This window comes from Ammodytes marinus (genome assembly GCF_949987685.1).
Source record: "Ammodytes marinus genome assembly, chromosome: 11".
In the NCBI taxonomy this organism is placed as follows: Eukaryota; Metazoa; Chordata; class Actinopteri; order Uranoscopiformes; family Ammodytidae; genus Ammodytes; species Ammodytes marinus.
In genome coordinates this window covers 2,152,410-2,173,994 of record NC_137215.1, presented here as the reverse complement: position 1 = coordinate 2,173,994, position 21,585 = coordinate 2,152,410, and the positions used below count along the sequence as shown (strand labels likewise).

Genomic DNA, 21,585 nt, shown 5'->3' with positions numbered 1-21,585 from the left:
ATACAATGAGTTCCTCATTGAGAAACCGTTTAACGCAAACAGAGCAGTCGACTGCTGATGCTGAAGTACTCTGTCGATAGCTGTTGAGTTAAATATGTTTGAATTCATGGTATGCTTCATATAGCAGCTTAGCCCACGCTTTAAAGCTATAGTGCGTACATTTTTACATATAAATTAATGACTGTTACATTCAAGGCATCGCCCAAACGAGTTGACACAAAGTTGATTAAGCCCATCAGCTCCACAGAACTCTCTCTGTATTTCTCAGTATGGCAGCGTTTACAAACTGCTGCCCCCCTTGTGTGTGTGGTGTGTGTGTGTCATGACCAATAATCGCCGTCGTAGAGTCGGGAGGGTTCGGGGACACGAATCTGTTTGGTGTGTGCCGTGAAATCGGTCGTAGTAGATGTCGTCGGGCTTCAATCGGTGGCGGACAGTCTTTCAGTTGGAGCAATTTGATTGGTGGAGGGCTAGCGAATCAGTAAAGCCCGGAAGTGAGGCGGGTAGCACAAACAGCTAACAACAGTTAGCCATCGTTTTAATGCGTTTGTTTGTTTCGTTCAGCGAGTACTCACATGCATCAACCCTTGTTGACTGCTCGACACCATGCTCGACACTCTCTGCTAAAAAGTGTGCTCTTTATGGTCCATAAATATAAATACGTATTTATATCTATGTGTATGGTCTACAGAGCCGTCCCATCATTTCCGGCTTCCGTATTTTTTCGGGCCACAATACAGATTAGCACCGCCTGCTGTTATGGAGACATTACGTCCCGCGCAGAGCGTACGGAAAGTCAGCAGTCGGTTTGGTGTGTTCTTTGCACTTTTTCGGCCGCGACGGGAAGACTGGAGCTCCCTGGATCGGCAGTCGCGATTTTCGGGTAGTCGGATTGGTGTGTCCTGGCCTTTAGAGGACTTTAAAGTGCTAAGGATTTTGAAAATATTTCCTTGAGGAACTTCATTTATGTTAAAAACCGGTTTGGTGTGATTCGGTGCTGAGATTTGTTTAAATCTTGCACCAAAGGTATCAATGAATGACACACATTGTTAGACACCAATTCATACTGTGGAAATGTGGTTGTTGTTTGTTGTTGAATGTAAGTTGGTTATCAGCTTAAGGCTTCAGGCTTCATAATCTTTGATTTTTTGTAATTTTGTAATTCAATGAAAAAGCCAAAGGTATGTTTTCCCATTATTGTTTGAAAACAGATTGTTGATATAAACTTGCAACTTACAATTTAATACAAAATTACATATATCCTGTAGGGCTGTAACGATATGTGTATCGAACCGAGAATCGTGGTACACAGAGCAAAAATCCTGTATCGCGGTGTGAGAAGGCAGAATTGCGTTTTTTTAATTTTTTTATTTAATTTTTTTAATTTTATTTGATTTGATTAGGACAGTGCATATTAATCAACATGTCAGCAGAGCATCAATGTAAATATGCCGGAGTTAGCATAAATGCTAATTCGCATCCGTAGTCCTAAATTTTAAGGCTTAAGTTATGGATAAAAGGTTTGGGGACGGAAACTGTAGCTGTTAAGTGTTTATATGTCTTCTAACCTGATGTTTGGTTTATTGCACAGTTAAATATATACATATTTTTAAACAGTATTATTTTGTTACAGAGAAGAGAGAAATGTTATATATTTGGTTACTATGGTAACTATTTTATACATTGTCAGAATGCTCTTAACTGTCTGAGTGGAGGAGGGAATGCGGACCCGACTATTGACTGTATGCTCAATGACACGTTTTTCTTTGGCTCGTGCAGATGCAATAAATGTCAACAGCCAGCCTCCATTGTGGTCCAGTCATCTTCCCACTCATCCAGTGCATGACACAGAACACAACGCAGATCACTATCCGTTAACGGATGTGCGCCCATTCATATACGAACTTTTGCAGTGCGTGCACACCCGTTACACCATCCATAGTTCAAGGGTGAGCGTACCCATGACAAAGGCATAAAGAAAAACGATATACAAATAGCACTGATGGTCTTTGTTTGCTACATGTCATTAATGATCATCAGTGGAAAAATGTGACTGTTTCCAAAATGTTTAAAAGTTCCTCGTAGCCCCTTTAAGTTCTGTGTGTTAAGGCAGTTGCACACCAGGCACGACGCGAATAAACGGCACGAAAAAGTGAATAATTTTAAATGTGAATTTTGACGCTACGTTTTAGAAAAATCGAACTCAGTTTGAAAAAATAAAAGCCGCAAATTCGAGAAGCGAAATTACGGCGCTGATGTGGAAGCTTGTATTGACTCTGTATTGGGGTTGCCACCTTGGATTTAGGAAAAAAAGGGACACTTAATGTTTAGGGTGGAGGGCTCGGCCATTATTAGGATACCAGTTCAGACTGACCAGTGTAATGACCTTTGATAACCATACGCATCTACACTGGTTCTTACAGTAGGCTATATAGGGAGACTGAGGTGGGGACCCTGGACTTTCTAGGGCACATGTGTCAAACTCATCTGGCCCGCGACACGTTTTGATGTGGCCCGCGAATCAATTCGGCCGATTTGAATCAATTGTGAAAAAAAAAAAAAAGAAAAAAAAATCTTTTTTTTTTTTTTTTTTTTTTTTATTCTTCATGGAGGCTGTGCCATATCCGCATGTTGCATACGCATTATTTATTAAAAATAAAAAAATTAAGAAATTAAAAAAGTGGGGGGCCCCACACTAGGTCTTGAAACGGGCCCCGAGATCGTTAAGACCGCCCCTGCCCGCTTGTCGCGCAGCCTGACGGAGCGATGTGCCTTCTCTCTGCCCACTCGCCTCTCCTTTGAGAACGCATTAGTAGGCGCAACAAACGCCTCGGCCCGTGGTAAACGCCCTTAACTACTGAACGAAGTTAATCAAATTAGGTTTTGACATTTCCCCCCAAAAACGGGACAAATTGTGTCCCGGGAGAGATTCTTCTTTTCCCAGGACAGCTGGTGAAAAAAGAGAACAATTCTGGGAAAAACAGGAAGGGCGGCAACACTACTTAATAAAACGCGCCCGGTGTGCAAAGGCTTTTAGACAGAAATATTTAAGAAAACATACAATAATAAAGATATAGGTCAAACATCATTCAATGCTTTCTTTTTTGGATATCGAATGGATGACGGTACCTGCCAGACGTGCAGACGTTTATAGTTGCTGCGTCAGAGCGCTGGAAGCAGACAGACAGCTGAGGGAGTGTGATCGCCCGCTGCATCCACCACCCCCCCTCTCTATCTCTCTCTCTATATATATCTCTCTCTCCCTCCTTCTCCGAACTGACCCTGCGTTGCGAATCGCATACTCTTTCTTTTTTCTATTCGACATACTACAACCGACGATAAAGATAATCGGTAACACTTTATAATAACTATCCGTTGTAACTCGTTAATAGATCATTAGTAAACTCTTAATTAATGATTTATTAATGATTTGTTAAGTGTTTGTTAGCAGTTTGTTAAGGATTTATAACAATGCCTTACAGACAGTTAATAGACCATTAATAAACTTTTAGTTAATTGGTTATAAATGACTTGTTAAATGACAGTTAACCGTTTGTTAAGGATTTATAACTGTGCTTTATAGATAGCCGATAGATAATTGTCAAGCTAGTAGTGAATTACTTACTAATGACTTATTAAGTATCAGTTAATAGTTTATATGTGTTATCGGGACGTTATTCTAAAGTTGCAACTATTCCTCATTCATTAATTGTTTGTAAATGAGGAATAGTTGCAACTTTAGAATAACGTCCCAATAACATATATAAACTATTAACTAATACTTAAAGGCCTACTTCACCGGTGGGAATATGAAGGTGTATTGAATTCTGAGATCCTATGTAGTATAAATGTGCAAACAAAATTAAATTGGTTCATCCTAGCCTGAGAAAAGGCAGAAAGAGTGTTTTTTAACCCTATATTTCTCTTTCTCGTGACATCACAGAAAGAGAAATATAGGGTTAAAAAAAACTTACTTTGTAAATATTACTGTGATGTCACAGTAAAAGACATCACAGTAATATTTACAAAGTACGTTTTTTGGTTAAAGTTGCAGCTATTCCTCATTTATTAATTGTTTGTAAATGAGGAATAGTTGCAACTTTAGAATAACGTCCCAATAACATATATAAACTATTAACTAATACTTAAAGGCCTACTTCACCAGTTGGAATATGAAGGTGTATTGAATTCCGAGATCCTATGTAGTATAAATGTGCAAAAAAAATTGAAATTGGTTCATGCTAGCCTGAGAAAAGGCAGAAAGAGTGTTTTTTTAACCCTATATTTCTCTTTCTCGTGACTAAATCATATCGTATGTAATATAAACTGGTTAAAAAAAAACGTACTTTGTAAATATTACTGTGCCGTCACAGTAAAAGACATCACAGTAATATTTACAAAGTAAGTTTTTTTTAACCCTATATTTCTCTTTCTGTGATGTCACGAGAAAGAGAAATATAGGGTTAAAAAAACACTCTTTCTGCCTTTTCTCAGGCTAGGATGAACCAATTTAAAAATAAATTGCACATTTATACTACATAGGATCTCAGAATTCAATACACCTTCATATTCCCACCGGTGAAGTAGGCCTTTAACTAATATATTAACTCACACTTTACAGATCAGTTGTTAATAGATATAACCTTCTACTAATACCAGTGAAACTGTGTAAAGCTGCACATGGGTGAAACAAGTTCAAGGTACAGAAATTTGACATGATATTTAAAATATCAAATTTTTGTACCTCAACCTTGTTCCACCCATAGGCTGTTCTGTGTACTGTTTTTTACCAAAGAAACACCACAGATGAAATGTTGAACATTGTGTTTAATCTATAGAAACACACATACTGAGCCATCACATGGCATAACAGTAGTATACAAAAGTATACAACAACATACAAACCCATGAGGTTTGGGAACTTTTTGTGGTAAACACTGGATAAACAGAATTTCAGATGGACATTTAATGTCCATACATCACGGCAATGTCATGGATTATCCGTCCTAATGGCCCTTTGCGATGCTATAAAGCACAGTTATAAATCCTTAACAAACGGTTGACTGTCATTTAACAAGTCATTTATAACCAATTAACTAAAAGTTTATTAATGGTCTATTAACTGTCTGTAAGGCATTGTTATAAATCCTTAACAAACTGCTAACAGACACTTAACAAATCATTAATAAATCATTAATTAAGAGTTTACTAATGATCTATCAACAAGTTACAACGGATAGTTATTATAAAGTGTTACCAGATAAGCTAGTTAGGATGCAGTATAGGCATACTATTGGGACATACTTTTACTCTCTTATTTCATCATAACATTGCGCCTTGATCTTGCCTCTTGCTTTTATATCCGGCGCATCCCCTTTTGTTTTCATTCGGAGGCTTCGTCGATGTGACGTTACTTCACGTGCACACCGGATTGGTCAGAATCGCCCAAATAGGATGAAGTAGGACATCCGGGTACTTCTAACCATCCTAAATCTGGCCACAAGAATCGGGACATCCTAAATCTTTTTTCTACATATAGTAGAAAGTATGCGATTCGGAACGCAGGGTGAATGTGTATTTACATGTTGTCATTTTTCATTCAGTTGGCAACAAGGTATTTAAACCTGATGCAGTGCATAGCTTCTTAATTCTTAAAACAACCATGTCAGAATAAATATGCTATGATTTGGGAAAAGATGTAACTCCGTTTCAGAAGGGTGAAACTATTGTCCTGCATGAAACAAAGAAAACTAAACTCAGGAGAAAATTAAAATACTAAAATCCTATCAAGAACTTTCCAACACATTATTAAAACCTGGAGAGATAGTGGTGAACCGTCATCTTTAAGGAAGAAATGTGGTCGGAAAGAAAATTAATGATCATGAGGGGAAATCATAATAAAATAAAATAATTTGGTGGAATCAAAATTTCAAATATCGGGGCACAACCCAGAGGTAACTGAGAAATTAATAGCTTACCTATATCAGTCTCATACACTTCACCAATTGAATTGATAATTAAATTAATATAAAAAGTTACTAATAGCACGTAGTTCAAGAGAGTTCTAAATGGAAGAGGATTGCAATGTTTATTCTTATGCAATATTAAAGAAAAACCAACACAATTAAAACACTCGTCATTTATTTACATAAAGTAATAAAACACACACATCAACTACTAAACTAACTGATGACAGAAGAGATTGCATGTGACTATGTGTATAGATGCAAATGAGCCTGTCTTTCCCTGACACCTCCCTCCCTGTGGTGAGGCCCAGCCAAGGGAGGGGGAAGGAGAGGAGAGAAAAACAGTCTCTGCGGGCCTGTTCTCACGGTGAAAACGTGACAGTTTTCCCGTTTTTGGTTTAAAAAAAAACCCCGTTCAGACACAATTTATCTGACATCTTCACCCGTGCACATGTTTTCAGAGGAAACGGGACGAAATCGATGTAGTAAGCATGCCAGGCCAGCAGTGGGCGGTACAAGGTAGTAGTAGATAGCTTTTCCGGTACAATTTGATGCATAAAACCTTACTGAAACCGAAAATTAATGCCACTAACGTTCATAAAGCGGTTGGTGTAAGCTTGGGGTTACAAGTATTGTAAATGACAAGCTTTCTGTCCTCTTTCACCGCATTGAACTTGTGAAAACAGAAGACATGCTGATAGTGAAGGGGCTTTGTGAGCGGATACCTTCCTGATAGGCGTACTTCAAAATAAAAGTCAACTCACGTTTGTCCGGTGAAATGCTGTTAATGTTTAGCCAGTGAAATACTTTTACTGTGAAGCCGTAGCCTTAATGCTCCTTTTGTTGAACAGTAACTTAACCGCTGCGCGCTGAACTACGGATAGTGTTTTTTAATGTAGAGAGAGCCGTGTACACAAGTTTATTTTGCTAGAAAAAGCGGCAGAGCACAAATCTTTCCCCAGACAAAGTGGCGGGTGCATGGTATCAATAACTTACTAATAGACTACAGACTAAATTGGCGAGTGTTATAGGCCTATTTAAGCCCTGCACGTTATGTTGTCTTCTAACTTTATAACTCGCGTGTGGGTATATGACAGCAAATGTTATAGACTATGCATACGTGAAGTGGAGCCGTGACGTCAGCGTTACCAGGGGAAATGTGTTCGGTGTTCACATGAAACCAAAACCGTTGTGTTTTCCAAAAAATCCTCCCTGGGAGTAGATCTCAAAAACTTGCGGTGTCATGCCTGTGTTTGCTGTTTTCATGGACATGATATAGTGCAACCGCGGGAATTTTTCCGCGTTTGCACCGTTTTGTGTTGCCGTGAGAACAGGGCCTGCATAAAGGCAATTTAAATCAAAATTAATATTTACGTGTGTAACCAATAAGTTCAGTGTGATATCAAAAGTATATTAACCAAATTACAAAACAACAATGAACAGTCCAAATCAGTGAATATACATCTCTGATCTTTTATTTTTGTAAGTTTGTAATTCAATGAAAAAGCCAAAGGTATATTTTCCCATTATTGTTTTGAAAACACATTGTTAATATAAACTTGCAAGAAAAATGTACAATTTAATACAAAATGACATATAACCTGATATAGAATGTTATATTGCCAAGTAAACAACAACAGTTGCAGACCCAACACCCAAAACTTACTTCTTCCGATAAAACACCAAAATCAAACTTATGTTAAATAAAAGCAGAAATGATTCATATTTATTTTATTTATGTCTATTATTCAACATAAAATAAGAAATCGGAAAACAAACACAGCTTTTGATAGAAATGCATCAGTTATTACACAAATATAAAACTAAATTAAAATGGGCCATGATGACACCAAAATAGAACAATAGTTATAAAGACTTTTTAAAGGTGCTCCAAGGAACTTTCAACTTGATTCATTCTAGCACCCCCTATGGACAAAAGCAGTAGTGTTTTACTACGCCATCTATAGTTCAAGGGTGAGCATACCCATGACAAAGGCATAAAGAAAATTAGACTCTTTCAGAAATGTTTAAGAGTTCCTTGTAGCACCTTTAAATTCTCTGTCTTAGAGATACAGATTTAAGAATATATACAATAGATTATAAAGATATTGGTCAAACATCATATCAATGATTTAATTTTTGGATATCAAATGGATGACGGTCCCTGCCAGTCTGTTATTTTCTATTTGTCTACATTCTCTTTCTGGTTTCATCCCTTTCTCTCTCTCTCTCTCTCTCTCTCTCTCTCTCTCTCTCTCTCTCTCTGTCTATTTCTCTCTCTCTCTCTCTCTCTCTAAAGCTGACTGTGCATTTACATCTTGTCATTATTCAAACTATTGGCCTGGTGACCTCATTACTGTCTGGGCTGCTGACATCATTGTTGTCCATTCTGCAACAACACAGAGAGGCCAACAGCTTGTCTATGGCCCCTTTCCTCATGAAAATATACAGAACTAAATCTGCAAGAGGACTCAACTTCAGAAGCATTAAGGACAGGTAGGAGATGGATCCAAACAAACCATTTAAATCAGCAAAGCTTAGGTGGAAGAGGATTGTATCAATATTATATTCTGTACTTAGACCATAACATAACAAAATGATGAAGGGCAAAAACAGCAGCGTATAAATGAGCAGCACCAGAACCAAAATCCCAACAATTCTTCGTTTTTCTTCAGAGGAGACAGAGATGGAAGCAGACAGGGCTTTGAGGGTCCCACCCAGGAAGAAGATGAACAGTGGGAAGGGTAGCAGGAGGAGGATGACGTATATGTAGATATTTACTACTAGTAGTATAGTACGGGATATACGAGCTAATATAGCCAATAAATATATCATGAGTAGGACAAGAGGAACAACCCAGACTAGGACACAGACCACAACAGAGCTGTTGATAGTTCTTCTGAAGCGGTACCACAGTGGATAGATGATGACCAAATACCTGTAATACAAGACAGACACATGGTCTCAGAGGAACTTCAGAATTATTATATCTTATATAATAAGAAATTGATCAGACTTGAAAGTAGTTTAACACATAGACAGATAGCTACCTTTCCAGGGCGATGCACACCATGAAGCCAACACTGACCACAACACCACAAAGGTGAATATAAAAGAAGATCTCGTATATCAGCTGCTCCTCTTCTGTCTTCATCTGGTAACGTAGTGCCTCCATAACGATCATGCAGCAGAGCTGAATCAGGTCGGAGATGAGAAGGTTGATGACGTAGATCAGAGCAACATTATCCTTTCGGACCTGCAGGAAAACATTGGTCAAACATCTAATTTTAGTAAATCTGACCCAAAGAGTTTACAGCGATCGTAGCAGCCCTCTGAGGCCACATGGGCAGCGCCGTTCATTGAGCTACATGTTCATATGCTCACAATAACATAATGCTAAAATCTACATCTACCAAATATATTGCATTTCACATGTTCCTCGATTGTTTTTTGATAAAAACAAAATATAAATGATGCTGTACAAAGTGTTATTATTTTCTTTGATTTGGAGCCAGATGCCACAGTAACATTTAACAGAAGGCTGGAATGCAGCCACCCATGTGGTTAGGGCGCACATTTAAATATAGTCAAATCTTCCTAAAAATATACAGGTCATAACAACTCTTTGTCCCAGACAGACTTGACGACAGACACATTATACAGACAGTAAATAAATCATTCTTGGTCATAATGTACATACCAGAGAATAAAGAGAGTAGATGGCCATAAGGATCAGAGGAAGGCCGATAATGATGATTATACATGTCGCCACATGCTTGATGGATTCAGCTTTGAGGCCGTTGGTATAGTTGGTGATTCTGCTGTGGTAGACGTTGGTGTAATTGAAGTCGTTGGTGTAGTTGTTGTATCTTCCAGTCTGTGAGGTGTTGAAGTTGAAATCCTCCATTCTTCACTGTGAAACCTGATGATGAGTTTCAATCAGAAAAAATATTTATTAATTTAACACACTGTTACTTTAACTTTTATTTTAGAGAGTGGCAAGTTTGAGGAAAAAGGCAGCTAGCCTAAACCTACCAATTGTTTACCATGTGTCCTAAGTTTTCCTGTGTGTTTACATTATCACAATCAGTTGATACTACTTTTCAAACATAAAAACTATGTAACTTTATTCTTCTTGCATGCTATAATTTACAACAATGCCAAAAGATTCACACCCCTAGTTATTTTTCCTTTTGAACGATCTCTATAATATATTATCACAATATTCCCATTTGAAAGCTACAAGACCTCACCTGACTTGAGTTCCTAAACCAATTTCTGATGTGTTGTCCTCTGCATCTAAAGAGTATGCGGTGATGACAGTAAGTGAGTATGTGCAATAGGTTCCTAGTAATATATATTTGCTTATTATAAGGAAGTGAGAAGGGGGCAGTGCCACTCTTGCCAGCTACTGGGTAAGAGAGAGAGAGAGAGAGAGAGAGAGAGAGAGAGAGAGAGAGAGAGAGAGAGAGAGAGAGAGAGAGAGAGAGAGAGAAGAGAAAGAGAAAGAGAGAGAGAGAGTGAAATACTGTGGAAATACTATTTGACTGTTTTTAAATAAGCGCTGATGAATCTAATTTGAACTTTGTCTGTGCTTGTTGATGAATTATATGTTGTTCTCGTATAGAATATGTGGTAAATTAGAAGGATTAGCAAATGATTTTCTACTTCCTTTCTTAGTATCCTAATATGAATGCCTGCCTACAGACACACACATACAGTGCTGTTTGACAGTTTGTGAACCCCTTGAGACTGTTGGGATTTTATTTATTTTAACCATTATTAATTCATTTTTATCAATACCAGTATTTTTTATATGAAATAACCAGTGTTGCCACAGTTACTTTGAAAAAGTAATCCGATTACTGATAACTAGTTACTCATTAAAATAGTAACTTAGTTACTTTACTGATTACTTGATGTTAAAAGTAACTAAGTTAGATTACAAGTTACTTTAAACGTTACTTTACAGGTTTTGAAACCCATATATCTCAATTTAAAACATGCACATATTAAGAATCATTGAAAATATATAAAATAAAGCTTGTAGGCTAGTAGCCTATAGGCATACTGTTTTCAAAATAATACAAATTATGGTTTGAAAAATGTAATAAAAAAAAACTTTTTCCCCCCATGAAAATAAATGCATTCCTCCAAAGTGCAAAGACAGTAGCAGTGTCTTTAAACTTAATGTGCTTGGCCCTTCACTCTCATGCATTAATTTGACTTTTCTCTGCGATGTCTCATGTGTTGATAGACTGGGTGTGTGCGGCCACCGGTCGCCACGTGACTATACGTTTCCAAGTTTTAAACACTTCTCTCTCTTCAACGTCACCGTACCCGAATCCTAAATATCCCCATAGCAGACGCCAGACGCTATATTTCACGCTGCATGTCAGAGACGAGGGCTGCTACCAAAAAGACGAGAGGAGCAGTTGGAGCGTTTGGAGACACATGCGCGCACATTTATTTACATTAAATCGCAATCGCAGTCATTTGTGCAGTTATGTAAAATGTTTCACTAAGGAAAATGACAGAAAAAGTAACGCACAGTGACTTTGATGAGTAACTTTAATCTGATTACTGGTTTGGAGATAGTAACGCGTTAGATTACTCGTTACTGAAAAAAGAGGTCCGATGCCGGTAACGTGTTACTAAGTAACGCGTTACCGGCATCACTGGAAATAACAGATGTTTGTTTATCAATTCAACATTTTTCTTTTCCAGAAATCAATTGTTAAAACAGATAAAACAAATTATTTGACAACTGTTGTATGTGCAAAAGTTTGTGAACCCTGAGCTGCATTGCTTAAATCAAGCAAGGTAAACACAACCAGGTGGGCCAAATTGATTGATGAAATAGACCAATGTAGTGAGAGATCTTTAGGGAAGAAATTGGGCGGCATTAGATAAAACAAAGATAAAACCAGGTCAGTTCAGGCCCACCAAACTGAACCCATACAGGTCAGACATGCTCAAAGGGGAAAACAATCTCAGAGGATATCAGGAATAGAGTTTTGATGTTTTTTTTGACATTTGTCTGGGGACAGCTATAAATTCATATAAAAAAGTTTGAGCTCCATCGGTCCACGTGAAGAAAATCATCTACAAATGGAGAGCTTTAAGAATGACTTAACATATCGAATATATATTTGCTTATGTTAAGGAAGTGAGAAATGTCACCACCTTGATTTTACTAGGCAAATAGGCAAGAGCTTTTAATCGTTCAAAGACTATAGTCATTGGGGCGCCTGTGGCGCAGTGGGTAAGGGCGTCCCCCCATGGGCACAGGCCCCTCAGCAGACCCGTGTTCGAATCCTGCCCGCCCTCTCTGCCCCACCTCACCTATGTTTCTACAAAATCTGTCCAATAAAGCAAAAATGCCAAAAAAATATTTGAAAAAAGAAAAAAACTGCTGTCAATACTGTCAATATGTTTCAGTTGGTAACAAGTTATTAAAGCCTAACTGATGCAGTGAATAGCTTCTTACTTCTTAAAACAACCATGTCAGAAGACATATGCTATGGTTTTGGAAAAGATGCAACTCCGTTTCAGAAGGGTGAAACTATTGCCCTGCATAAAACAAAGAAAACTACTCAGGAGAAGATAAAACTACTAAAATCATGTTAACCCTTGTGTGGTGTTCGGGTCTTTGGGACCCATTTTCATTTTTATCAAAATAAAAATTAAACTATTAATTATGATTTCAAACTGAGACTTATTGGCCTTGGCTCATTTACCATGAAGAACATATATCAGAAAAAACATTGGTCAACACACACTATACACCCCCCCTAGACATTTATATTACATTCAGGATGTTCGGGTCCACAAGACCCAGCAAGACCTCAATATACCAACAGCGCATGAAGTGCAAAATACCCATGCCTGGGATAGAGACAGAGACATGCAAGACTCTGTAGCAACCATGAAATAACATTTAAAAACAAGGAAATGAGAAAAAGATTAAATCATGCACATGTAAATCACTAAAAACAGTTACAACATAAAAACAGGAATATTTAGCACCATTGTACTTAGCTGCCCATAAGTTGGAAGAGAATGTAATTTAAGTTACTGGTGAAGCCTGTTCCAGGTGGTCAGTGCACTGGTGTTCTGATTATTTTCAACAAAAAAATGTTTCTTAAAGTGCACGATAAGAAATACAAAACATTTCCTTTTTTCTCTCCACCTTAAATAACCTAATGGTCTTCCGTACAGAGTCCTGTTTTTCATCAAACTCACCTTCAGTGTGTGGAGTGTCGGCAGGTTGAAGCAGCAGTGTTGGAGTTTTACACTTTTCTCTCCTGTAGCTGGACTCACCAAGAGGAAGTTGTTAGTTTGGTCTGAATGTGAATGCCTGATTTGTCGGTTCGTCTCAGGTGAAAGGGGGATAGGGGATCCATACCTGACGCGCATGTGACGGCCCTCTAGTTGTCATGGTGGAACTTGTTGGCTAACTCCTCCCTGCTTGCAGACAAGTCCTCACCAGTCTGCTCATCGGCTCTCTCCCTCTACAGACACCCTTATACTTCTTTTGACTTTTGGCTTTTTGTTACATTATTTTACAGTCTACAACACCCACCTCACCTCACCGTACAATACATTCACTCAAACCTACACTACTGACTAACTGACTGACATATGCCACAGTACTTTTATGGTTCTGTGTTTAACCTTATGTTTATGTTAATGAATTATTGTTACTTTTTACACTTGAACCTCTTGTGTGTCTCCATATTTATTGATAACCTGATATAGAATGTTATGTATATTAGCATGCAGACAACAGCAATTGCAAACCCAACACCCCAAAACGTACATGTCTTCTAATAAAACACCAAAATCAAACTTATATAAAATAAAAACAGAATATATTTTATGTCTATTATTCAACATCAAATAAGAAATAGGAAAACAAACACAGCTCTGCATAGAAATATATCAGTTATAATAAAAATAAATAAATAAATTAAAATGGGCCATGATGAGACCAAAATAGAACAAAAGTTATACAGACTTTAAAAAGGTGCTCCGAGGAACTTTCAGTTTTTATTAATTCTAGCGCCCCCTTTGGACAAAAGCGGTAATATTTTTACTATGCCATCCACAGTTCAAGGGTGAAGTGTCTGCAAGAGAACTAAACTTAAGTAAAGATGTACTGCCCTCATTGTTTAACTTCACTAGAAATATTTCCTTGACGAAATTACACAGAATATTGTGTCATCTGTTTTTGCTTCAGTTCTAAAGAAAGAGATAATTGCTCTGTGGCTCTGTGGGCGCTGTGCCATGGACACATTAGACTGCACCTTCGAGAGCCTGCAGCCAAACTTCTGCATGAATCACACACCTTTCTATTACTAGTCTCAAGTAAACACAGCATGAAACTTCACTTATAGAAATGTTTATAACTTTTGTAGTGGTTTTCTATTTATTATTAGCAGTGAGTTTAATCATTCTTTACAGGCTTTATGTTTAACTTAGGATAGAATGCATGTCATGAATAGCCAAGTATCAAGTCTGTGTTTCAGGGCCGGTTGCACTCTGTAACAGTTGGTGTGCTTACTTACTTACTTTAGAGTCCACAATAAGTGATGTGCATAGCAGTAAAAGTTACAGAATTGACTCTTAAAACAATCGACTTCTGACGTCTGAAACACGTGGTATAAGCAGTCGGTACAACAATCACAGGGCTGGTTTAACACTGTGGCTCTATCTCTAACTCAGGCTACAAATAACGATCATGAATAGCCTATAAACTCTATCTTACTTTACCAATTGAATTGATAATTAAATTAATATAAAAAGTTACTAATAGCTAGTAGTTCAAGAGAGTTCTAAATGGAAGAGGATTGCAATGTTCATTCTTATGCAATATTAAAGAAAAACCAACACAGTTAAAACACACGTAATTTATTTACATAAAGTAATAAAACACACACATCAACAACTAAACTAACTGATGACAGAAGAGATTGTATGTGACTGTGTGTGTAGATGCAAATGAGCCTGTCTTTCCCTGACACCTCCCTCCCTGTGGTGAGGCCCAGCCAAGGGAGGGGGAAGGAGAGGAGAGAAAAACAGTCTCTGCATAAAGGCAATTTAAATCAACATAAATGTTTATATAGGGGAATATAAATCTCTAATCTTTTATTTTTGTAAGTTTGTAAATTAATAAAAAAGCCAAAGGTATATTTTCCCATTATTGTTTTGAAAACAGATTGTTAATATAACAGTCTCTGCATAAAGGCAATTTAAATCAAAATTAATATTTACGTGTGTAACCAATAAGTTCAGTGTGCTATCAAAAGTATGTAAACCCAATTACAAAACAACAATGAACAGTCAATCAGTGAATATACATCTCTGATCTTTTATTTTTGTCAGTTTGTAATTCAATGAAAAAGCCAAAGGTATATTTTCCCATTATTGTTTTGAAAACAGATTGTTAATATAAACTTGCACGAAAAATGTACAATTTAATACAAAATACCATATAACCTGATATAGATTGGTATGTATATTGGCAAGTAAACAACAGCAATTGCAGACCCAACACCCCAAAACTTACATGTCTTCCGATAAAACACCAAAATCAAACTTATGTTAAATAAAACAGAAATTATAAATGTATTAACATCAAATAAGAAATAGGCAAAGACACACAGCTTTGGATAGAAATATATCAGTTTTAACAAATAAAAAAGGTTAACTCTTGCACCCCCTTTGGACAAAAGCGGTAGTGTCTTTACTATGCCATCTATAGTTCAAGGGTGAGCGTACCCATGACAAAGGCATACAGAAAAACAGAAAACAGTTTTGCACTGATTTTACTTGTAATTAATGATCATCAGAGGAAATGTGACTGTTTCAGAAATGTTTAAAAGTTATTTGTAGCTCCTTTTAAGATCTCTGTCTTGGACATAAATATTTAAGAATACATACAATAATAAAGATATAGGTCCAACATCATATCAATGCTTTAATTTTTGGATATCAAATGGATGACGGTCCCTGCCAGTCTGTTATTTTCTATTTGTCTACATTCTCTTTCTGGTTTCATCCCTTTCTCTCTCTCTCTCTCTCTCTCGCTCTCTCTCTCTCTCTCTCTCTCTCTCTCTCTCTCTCTTTCTGTCTGTTTGTCTCTCTCTCTCTCTCTCCCTCTCTCTATCTCTCTCCCCCCGACTAAAGCTGACTGTGTATTTACATCTTGTCATTATTCAAACTATTGGCCTGGTGACATCATTACTGTCTGGGCTGCTGACATCATTGCTGTCCATTCTGCAACAACACAGAGAGGCCAACAGCTTGTCTATGGCCCCTTTCCTCATGAAAATATACAGAACTAAATCTGCAAGAGGACTCAACTTCAGAAGCATTAAGGACAGGTCGGTGAGGGATGCAATCCAACTATATACATCAGCAAAGCTTAGGTTGAAGAGGATTGTATTAATATCAGAACTTTTACTTAGACCATAAAATAACAAAATGATGAAGGGCAAAAACAGCAGCGTATAAATGAGCAGCACCAGAACCAAAATCCCAACAATTCTTCGTTTTTCTTCAGAGGAGACAGAGATGGAAGCAGACAGGGCTTTGAGGGTCCCACCCAGGAAGAAGATGAACAGTGGCAAGGGTAGCAGGAGGAGGATGACGTATATGTAGATATGTACTACTAGTCTAGTACGGGATATATCAGCTAATATAGCCCATAAATATATCATGAGTAGGACAAGAGGAACAACCCAGACTAGGACACAGACCACCACAGAGCTCTTGATAGTTCTTCTGAAGCGGTACCACAGTGGATAGACGATGACCAAATACCTGTTATACAAGACAGACACATGGTCTTTGAGGAACTTCAGAATTATTATATCTTATATAATAAGAAATTGATCAGACTTGAAAGTAGTTTAACACAAACACACAAGAGATAGCTACCTTTCCAGGGCGATGCACACCATGAAGCCAACACTGACCACAACACCACAAAGGTGAATATAAAAGAAGATCTTCCGCCACTTCTCAAATGTATTCTTCCGGTCGAGTAGTGGTTCTGTCATCATCTGGCAACGTAGTGCCTCCATAACGATCATGCAGCAGAGCTGAATGAGGTCAGAGATGAGAAGGTTGATGACGTAGATTGGAGCAACATTATCCTTTCTCACCTGCAGGAAAACATTGGAAAAACATCTATTGTTAGTAAATCTGGCCCAAAGAGTTTACAGCGATGGTAGCAGCCCTCTGAGGCTAAATGGGCAGCGCCGTTCATTGAGCTACATGTTCATATGCTCACAATAACATAATGCCAAAATCTACGTCTACCAAATATACTGCATTTCACATGTTCCTTGATTGTTTTTTGATAAAAACAAAATATAAATGATGCTGTACAAATTGTTATTATTTTCTTTGATTTGGAGCCAAATGCCACAGTAACATTTAACAGAAGGCTGGAATGCAGCCACCCTTGTGGTTAGGGCGCACATTTAAATATAGGGACATTTTCCTAAAAATATACAGGTCATAACAACTCTTTATCCCAGACACACTTAATGACAGACACATTCTACAGACAGTAAATACATAAATCTCAGTCATAATGTACATACCAGAGAATAAAGAGAGTAGATGGCCACAAGGATCAAGGGAAGGCCGATAGTGATGATTATACATGTCGCCACATGCTTGATGGATTCAACTTTGAGGAAATGTTCAGAATAATCATCATCATTGCCCATTCTTCACTGTGAGACCTGTTGATGAGTTTCAATAAAAAAAATTAAAAAATCAAATTTATTAATTTAACACTCTGTTACTAGTAACTACATTTTATTTTAATGCAGGACTGCAGGACTGTCTAGTGGACCTCAGGCTTGTCCTTAATACAGACAAAACCAAATATATGTGTTTCTCCAGAGCAAAAACTATACATTTTAATGATCTTATTATTCACACAAATAATGGATCTCATATTGAAAGAGTCACTGAATATAAATATCTTGGCATCTGGATAGATGAAAAACTCTCTTTTACATTTCACATAAAAAATCGTGTCTGTCGTCTGCGACAAAAGATTGGATATTTTTATAGGAATAAAGCCACCTTCCCGTTGTTCAGTAGGAAAAGGATTATTGAGGCAGTTTTTATGTCTGTCCTTGATTACGGTGATGTGGTCTACCGGCATGCATCACATTCATGTCTAAAACTCCTAGACTCAGTTTTTCACTCTGCTTTAAGGTTCATCACAGGAGATGCTTATGACACACACCATTGTCTTTTATATGAGAAGGTTGGGTGGTCCTCCCTTAAAGAGAGACATGATGCACATTGGCATGTTTTTATTTACAAAGCCTTGACTGGGAAGCTTCCTCGTTATTTAACAGAAATGCTGCTTGTTTCAGATGGGCTATAACAGACCCGCTCCACTGACATGCTTATGCTTTATGTCCCACAAGCCCAGTCTGAGCTGGGAAAGACAGCTTTTAGCTTCAGTGCACCTGACTCCTGGAACAACTTACAGCTAAAAATTAAACTAAATACATTCATATCCTTTGGCCAATTTAAACAGACTATCTTGGATCTGCCAAACTCTACTTGTAACTGTTTTAATTAGACTATATTGTACTGTATGCCTTTTAATTGCTGCCACTCTTCCCCACTCTGTAAATGTTTCAATCGTTTTGTTTTTTCTTCTCTTCACTTGTTGTGTATTTGATGTTTTTGCATTGAATATTTTGTTTGTATTGTTGTTTTGAATTTGTTTTGACTCGACGTCATTGAAAATGAGGGTCACCCCTCAATTGGTCTCTCGAGGATAAATAAAAGTTAAATGAAATGAAAAAATGAAAATATTTTAGAGATTCGCAAGGTTGAGGAAAGGCAGCTAGACTAAACCTACACATTTTATTTCCTTTGGTTGTATCTGTACAATATACACACATGAATAAATGTTACCATTGTCTTAAGTTGCCTGTGTGTGTTAACATTATCACAATCAGTTGATACTACTTTTCAAACATAAAAACAACGTAACTTTATTCTTCTTTCATGCTATAATTTACAACAATGCCAAAGATTCACACTCCTAGTTATTTAATGAGAGATCTTTAGGGAAGAAATTGGGCGGCATTAGATAAAACAAAGATCAAACCAGGTCAGTTTAGGCCCACCAAACTGAACCCATACAGGTCAGACATGCTCAAAGTGGTAAACAATCTCAGAGGATCTCAGGAATAGAGTTTTGATGTTGCACATTTGTCTGGGGACAGCTATAAATTCATATAAAAAAGTTTGAGCTCCATCGGTCCCCGTGAAGAAAATCATCTACAAATGGAGAGCTTTAAGAATGACTTAACATATCGAATATATATTTGCTTATGTTAAGGAAGTGAGAAATGTCACCACCTGGATTTTACTAGGCAAATAGGCAAGAGCTTTTCATCGTTCAAAGACTATAGTCATTGGGGCGCCTGTGGCGCAGTGGGTAAGGGCGTCCCCCCCATGGGCCCAGGCCCTTCAGCAGACCCGTGTTCGAATCCCGCCCGCCCTCTCTGCCCCACCACACCTATGTCTCTACAAAATCTGTCCAATAAAGCAAAAATGCCAAAACAATATTTGAAAAAAAATAAAAACTGCAGTCAATTCTGTCAATATGTTTCAGTTGGCAACAAGTTATTAAAGCCTAACTGATGCAGTGAATAGCTTCTTACTTCTTAAAACAACCATGTCAGAAGACATATGCTGTGGTTTTGGAAAAGATGCAACTCCGTTTCAGAGGGGTGAAACTATTGTCCTGCATAAAACAAAGAAAACTACTCAGGAGAAGATAAAACGACTAAAATCATGTTAACCCTTGTGTGGTGTTCGGGTCTTTGGGACCCATTTTCATTTTTATCAAAATAAAAATTATACTATTAATTATGATTTCAAACTGAGACCCATTGGCCTTGGCTCATTTACCATGAAGAACATATATCAGAAAAAAAAATTGGTCAACACACACTATACACCCCCCCTAGACATGTATATTACATTCAGGATGTTCGGGTCCACTGGACCCAGTAAGACCTCAATATACCAACAGTGCATTAAGTGCAAAATACCCATGCCTGGGATAGAGACAGAGACATGCAAGACTCTGTAGCAACCGTGAAATAACATTTAAAAACAAGGAAATGAGAAAAAGATTAAATCATGCACATGTAAATCACTAAAAACTGTTACAACTTAAAAACAGGAATATTTAGCACCATTGTACTGAGCTGCCCATAAGTTGGAAGAGAATGTAATGTAAGTGACTGGTGAAGCCTGTTCCAGGTGGTCAGTGCACTGGTGTTCTGAATTAACTGATTATTTTCAACAAAACATTTTTTCTTAAAGTGCATGATAAGAAATACAAAACATTTCCTTTTTTCTCTCCACCTTAAATAACCTAACAGTCTTCCGTACAGAGTCCTGTTTTTCATCAAACTCACCTTCAGTGTGTGGAGTGTCGGCAGGTTGAAGCAGCAGTGTTGGAGTTTTACTTTTCTCTCCTTTTGTAGCTGAACTCACTAAGAGGAGGTTTTTAATTTGATCTGAATGGACCTGAATGTCTGGTTTTCAGTACGTTGGACTTTTTAGGAAGAACAATAAATCAAGTAAAGATGTACTGCCCTCATTGTTTAACTTCATTAGAAATTTTTCCTTGACGAAATTACACAGAATATTATGTCATCTGTTTTTGCTTCAGTTCTAAAGAAAGAGATAATGGCTCTGTGGCTCTGTGGGCGCTGTGCCATGGACACGTCAGACTGCACCTTCGAGAGCCTGCAGCCAAACTTCTGCATGAATGACACACCTTTCTATTACTAGTCTCAAGTCAAAGCAGCATAACACTTCACTTATAGAAATGTTTATAACGTTTGTAGTGGTTTTCTACTTATTATTAGTAGTGAGTTTAATCATTCTTTACAGGCTTTATGTTTAACTTAGGATAAAATGCATGTCATGAATAGCCAAGTATCAAGTCTGTGTTTCAGGGCCGGTTGCACTCTGTAACAGTTGGTGTGCTTACTTACTTACTTACTTTAGAGTCCACAATAACTGATGTGCATAGCAGTAAAAGTTACAGAATTGACTCTTAAAACAATCAACTTCTGACGTCTGAAACACGTGGTATAAGCAGTCGGTACAACAATCTCAGGGACGGTTTAACACTGTGGCTCTATCTCTAACTCAGGCTACGAATGGTGATCATGAATAGCCTATAAACTCTATCTTACTTTACCAATTGAATTTATAATTAAATTAATATAAAAAGTTACTAATAGCACGTAGTTCAAGAGAGTTCTAAATGGAAGAGGATTGCAATGTTCATTCTTATGCAATATTAAAGAAAAACCAACACAATTAAAACACACGTAATTTATTTACATAAAGTAATACAACACACACATCAACAACTATACTAACTGATGACAGAAGAGATTGTATGTGACTGTGTGTACAGATGCAAATGAGCCTGTCTTTCCCTGACACCTCCCTCCCTGTGGTGAGGCCCAGCCAAGGGAGGGGGAAGGAGAGGAGAGAAAAACAGTCTCTGCATAAAGGCAATTTAAATCAAAAGTAATAT

General features: G+C 37.5%; 2 protein-coding genes across 2 annotated transcripts; both read right to left on the bottom strand.

The window, feature by feature from the left end:
• Positions 1 to 6,469: 6,469 nt before the first annotated feature.
• Positions 6,470 to 13,471, bottom strand: LOC307257182 (uncharacterized protein). The gene is made up of 5 exons (XM_080036333.1): positions 13,375 to 13,471; positions 13,212 to 13,279; positions 9,667 to 9,888; positions 9,017 to 9,222; positions 6,470 to 8,904 (listed from the first exon to the last, which is right to left on the bottom strand). Exons 3-5 carry the CDS (start codon positions 9,871 to 9,873, stop codon positions 8,295 to 8,297), a joined length of 1,023 nt encoding a protein of 340 aa, XP_079892459.1. The 5' UTR covers positions 9,874 to 9,888; positions 13,212 to 13,279; positions 13,375 to 13,471; the 3' UTR covers positions 6,470 to 8,294.
• A 2,563-nt stretch (positions 13,472 to 16,034) lies between these two features.
• Positions 16,035 to 20,502, bottom strand: LOC307257803 (ovarian cancer G-protein coupled receptor 1-like). Its single transcript, XM_080037141.1, has 4 exons — positions 20,447 to 20,502; positions 17,582 to 17,725; positions 16,911 to 17,137; positions 16,035 to 16,793 (listed from the first exon to the last, which is right to left on the bottom strand). Exons 2-4 carry the CDS (start codon positions 17,708 to 17,710, stop codon positions 16,187 to 16,189), a joined length of 963 nt encoding a protein of 320 aa, XP_079893267.1. The 5' UTR covers positions 17,711 to 17,725; positions 20,447 to 20,502; the 3' UTR covers positions 16,035 to 16,186.
• Between the last annotated feature and the right edge of the window lie 1,083 nt (positions 20,503 to 21,585).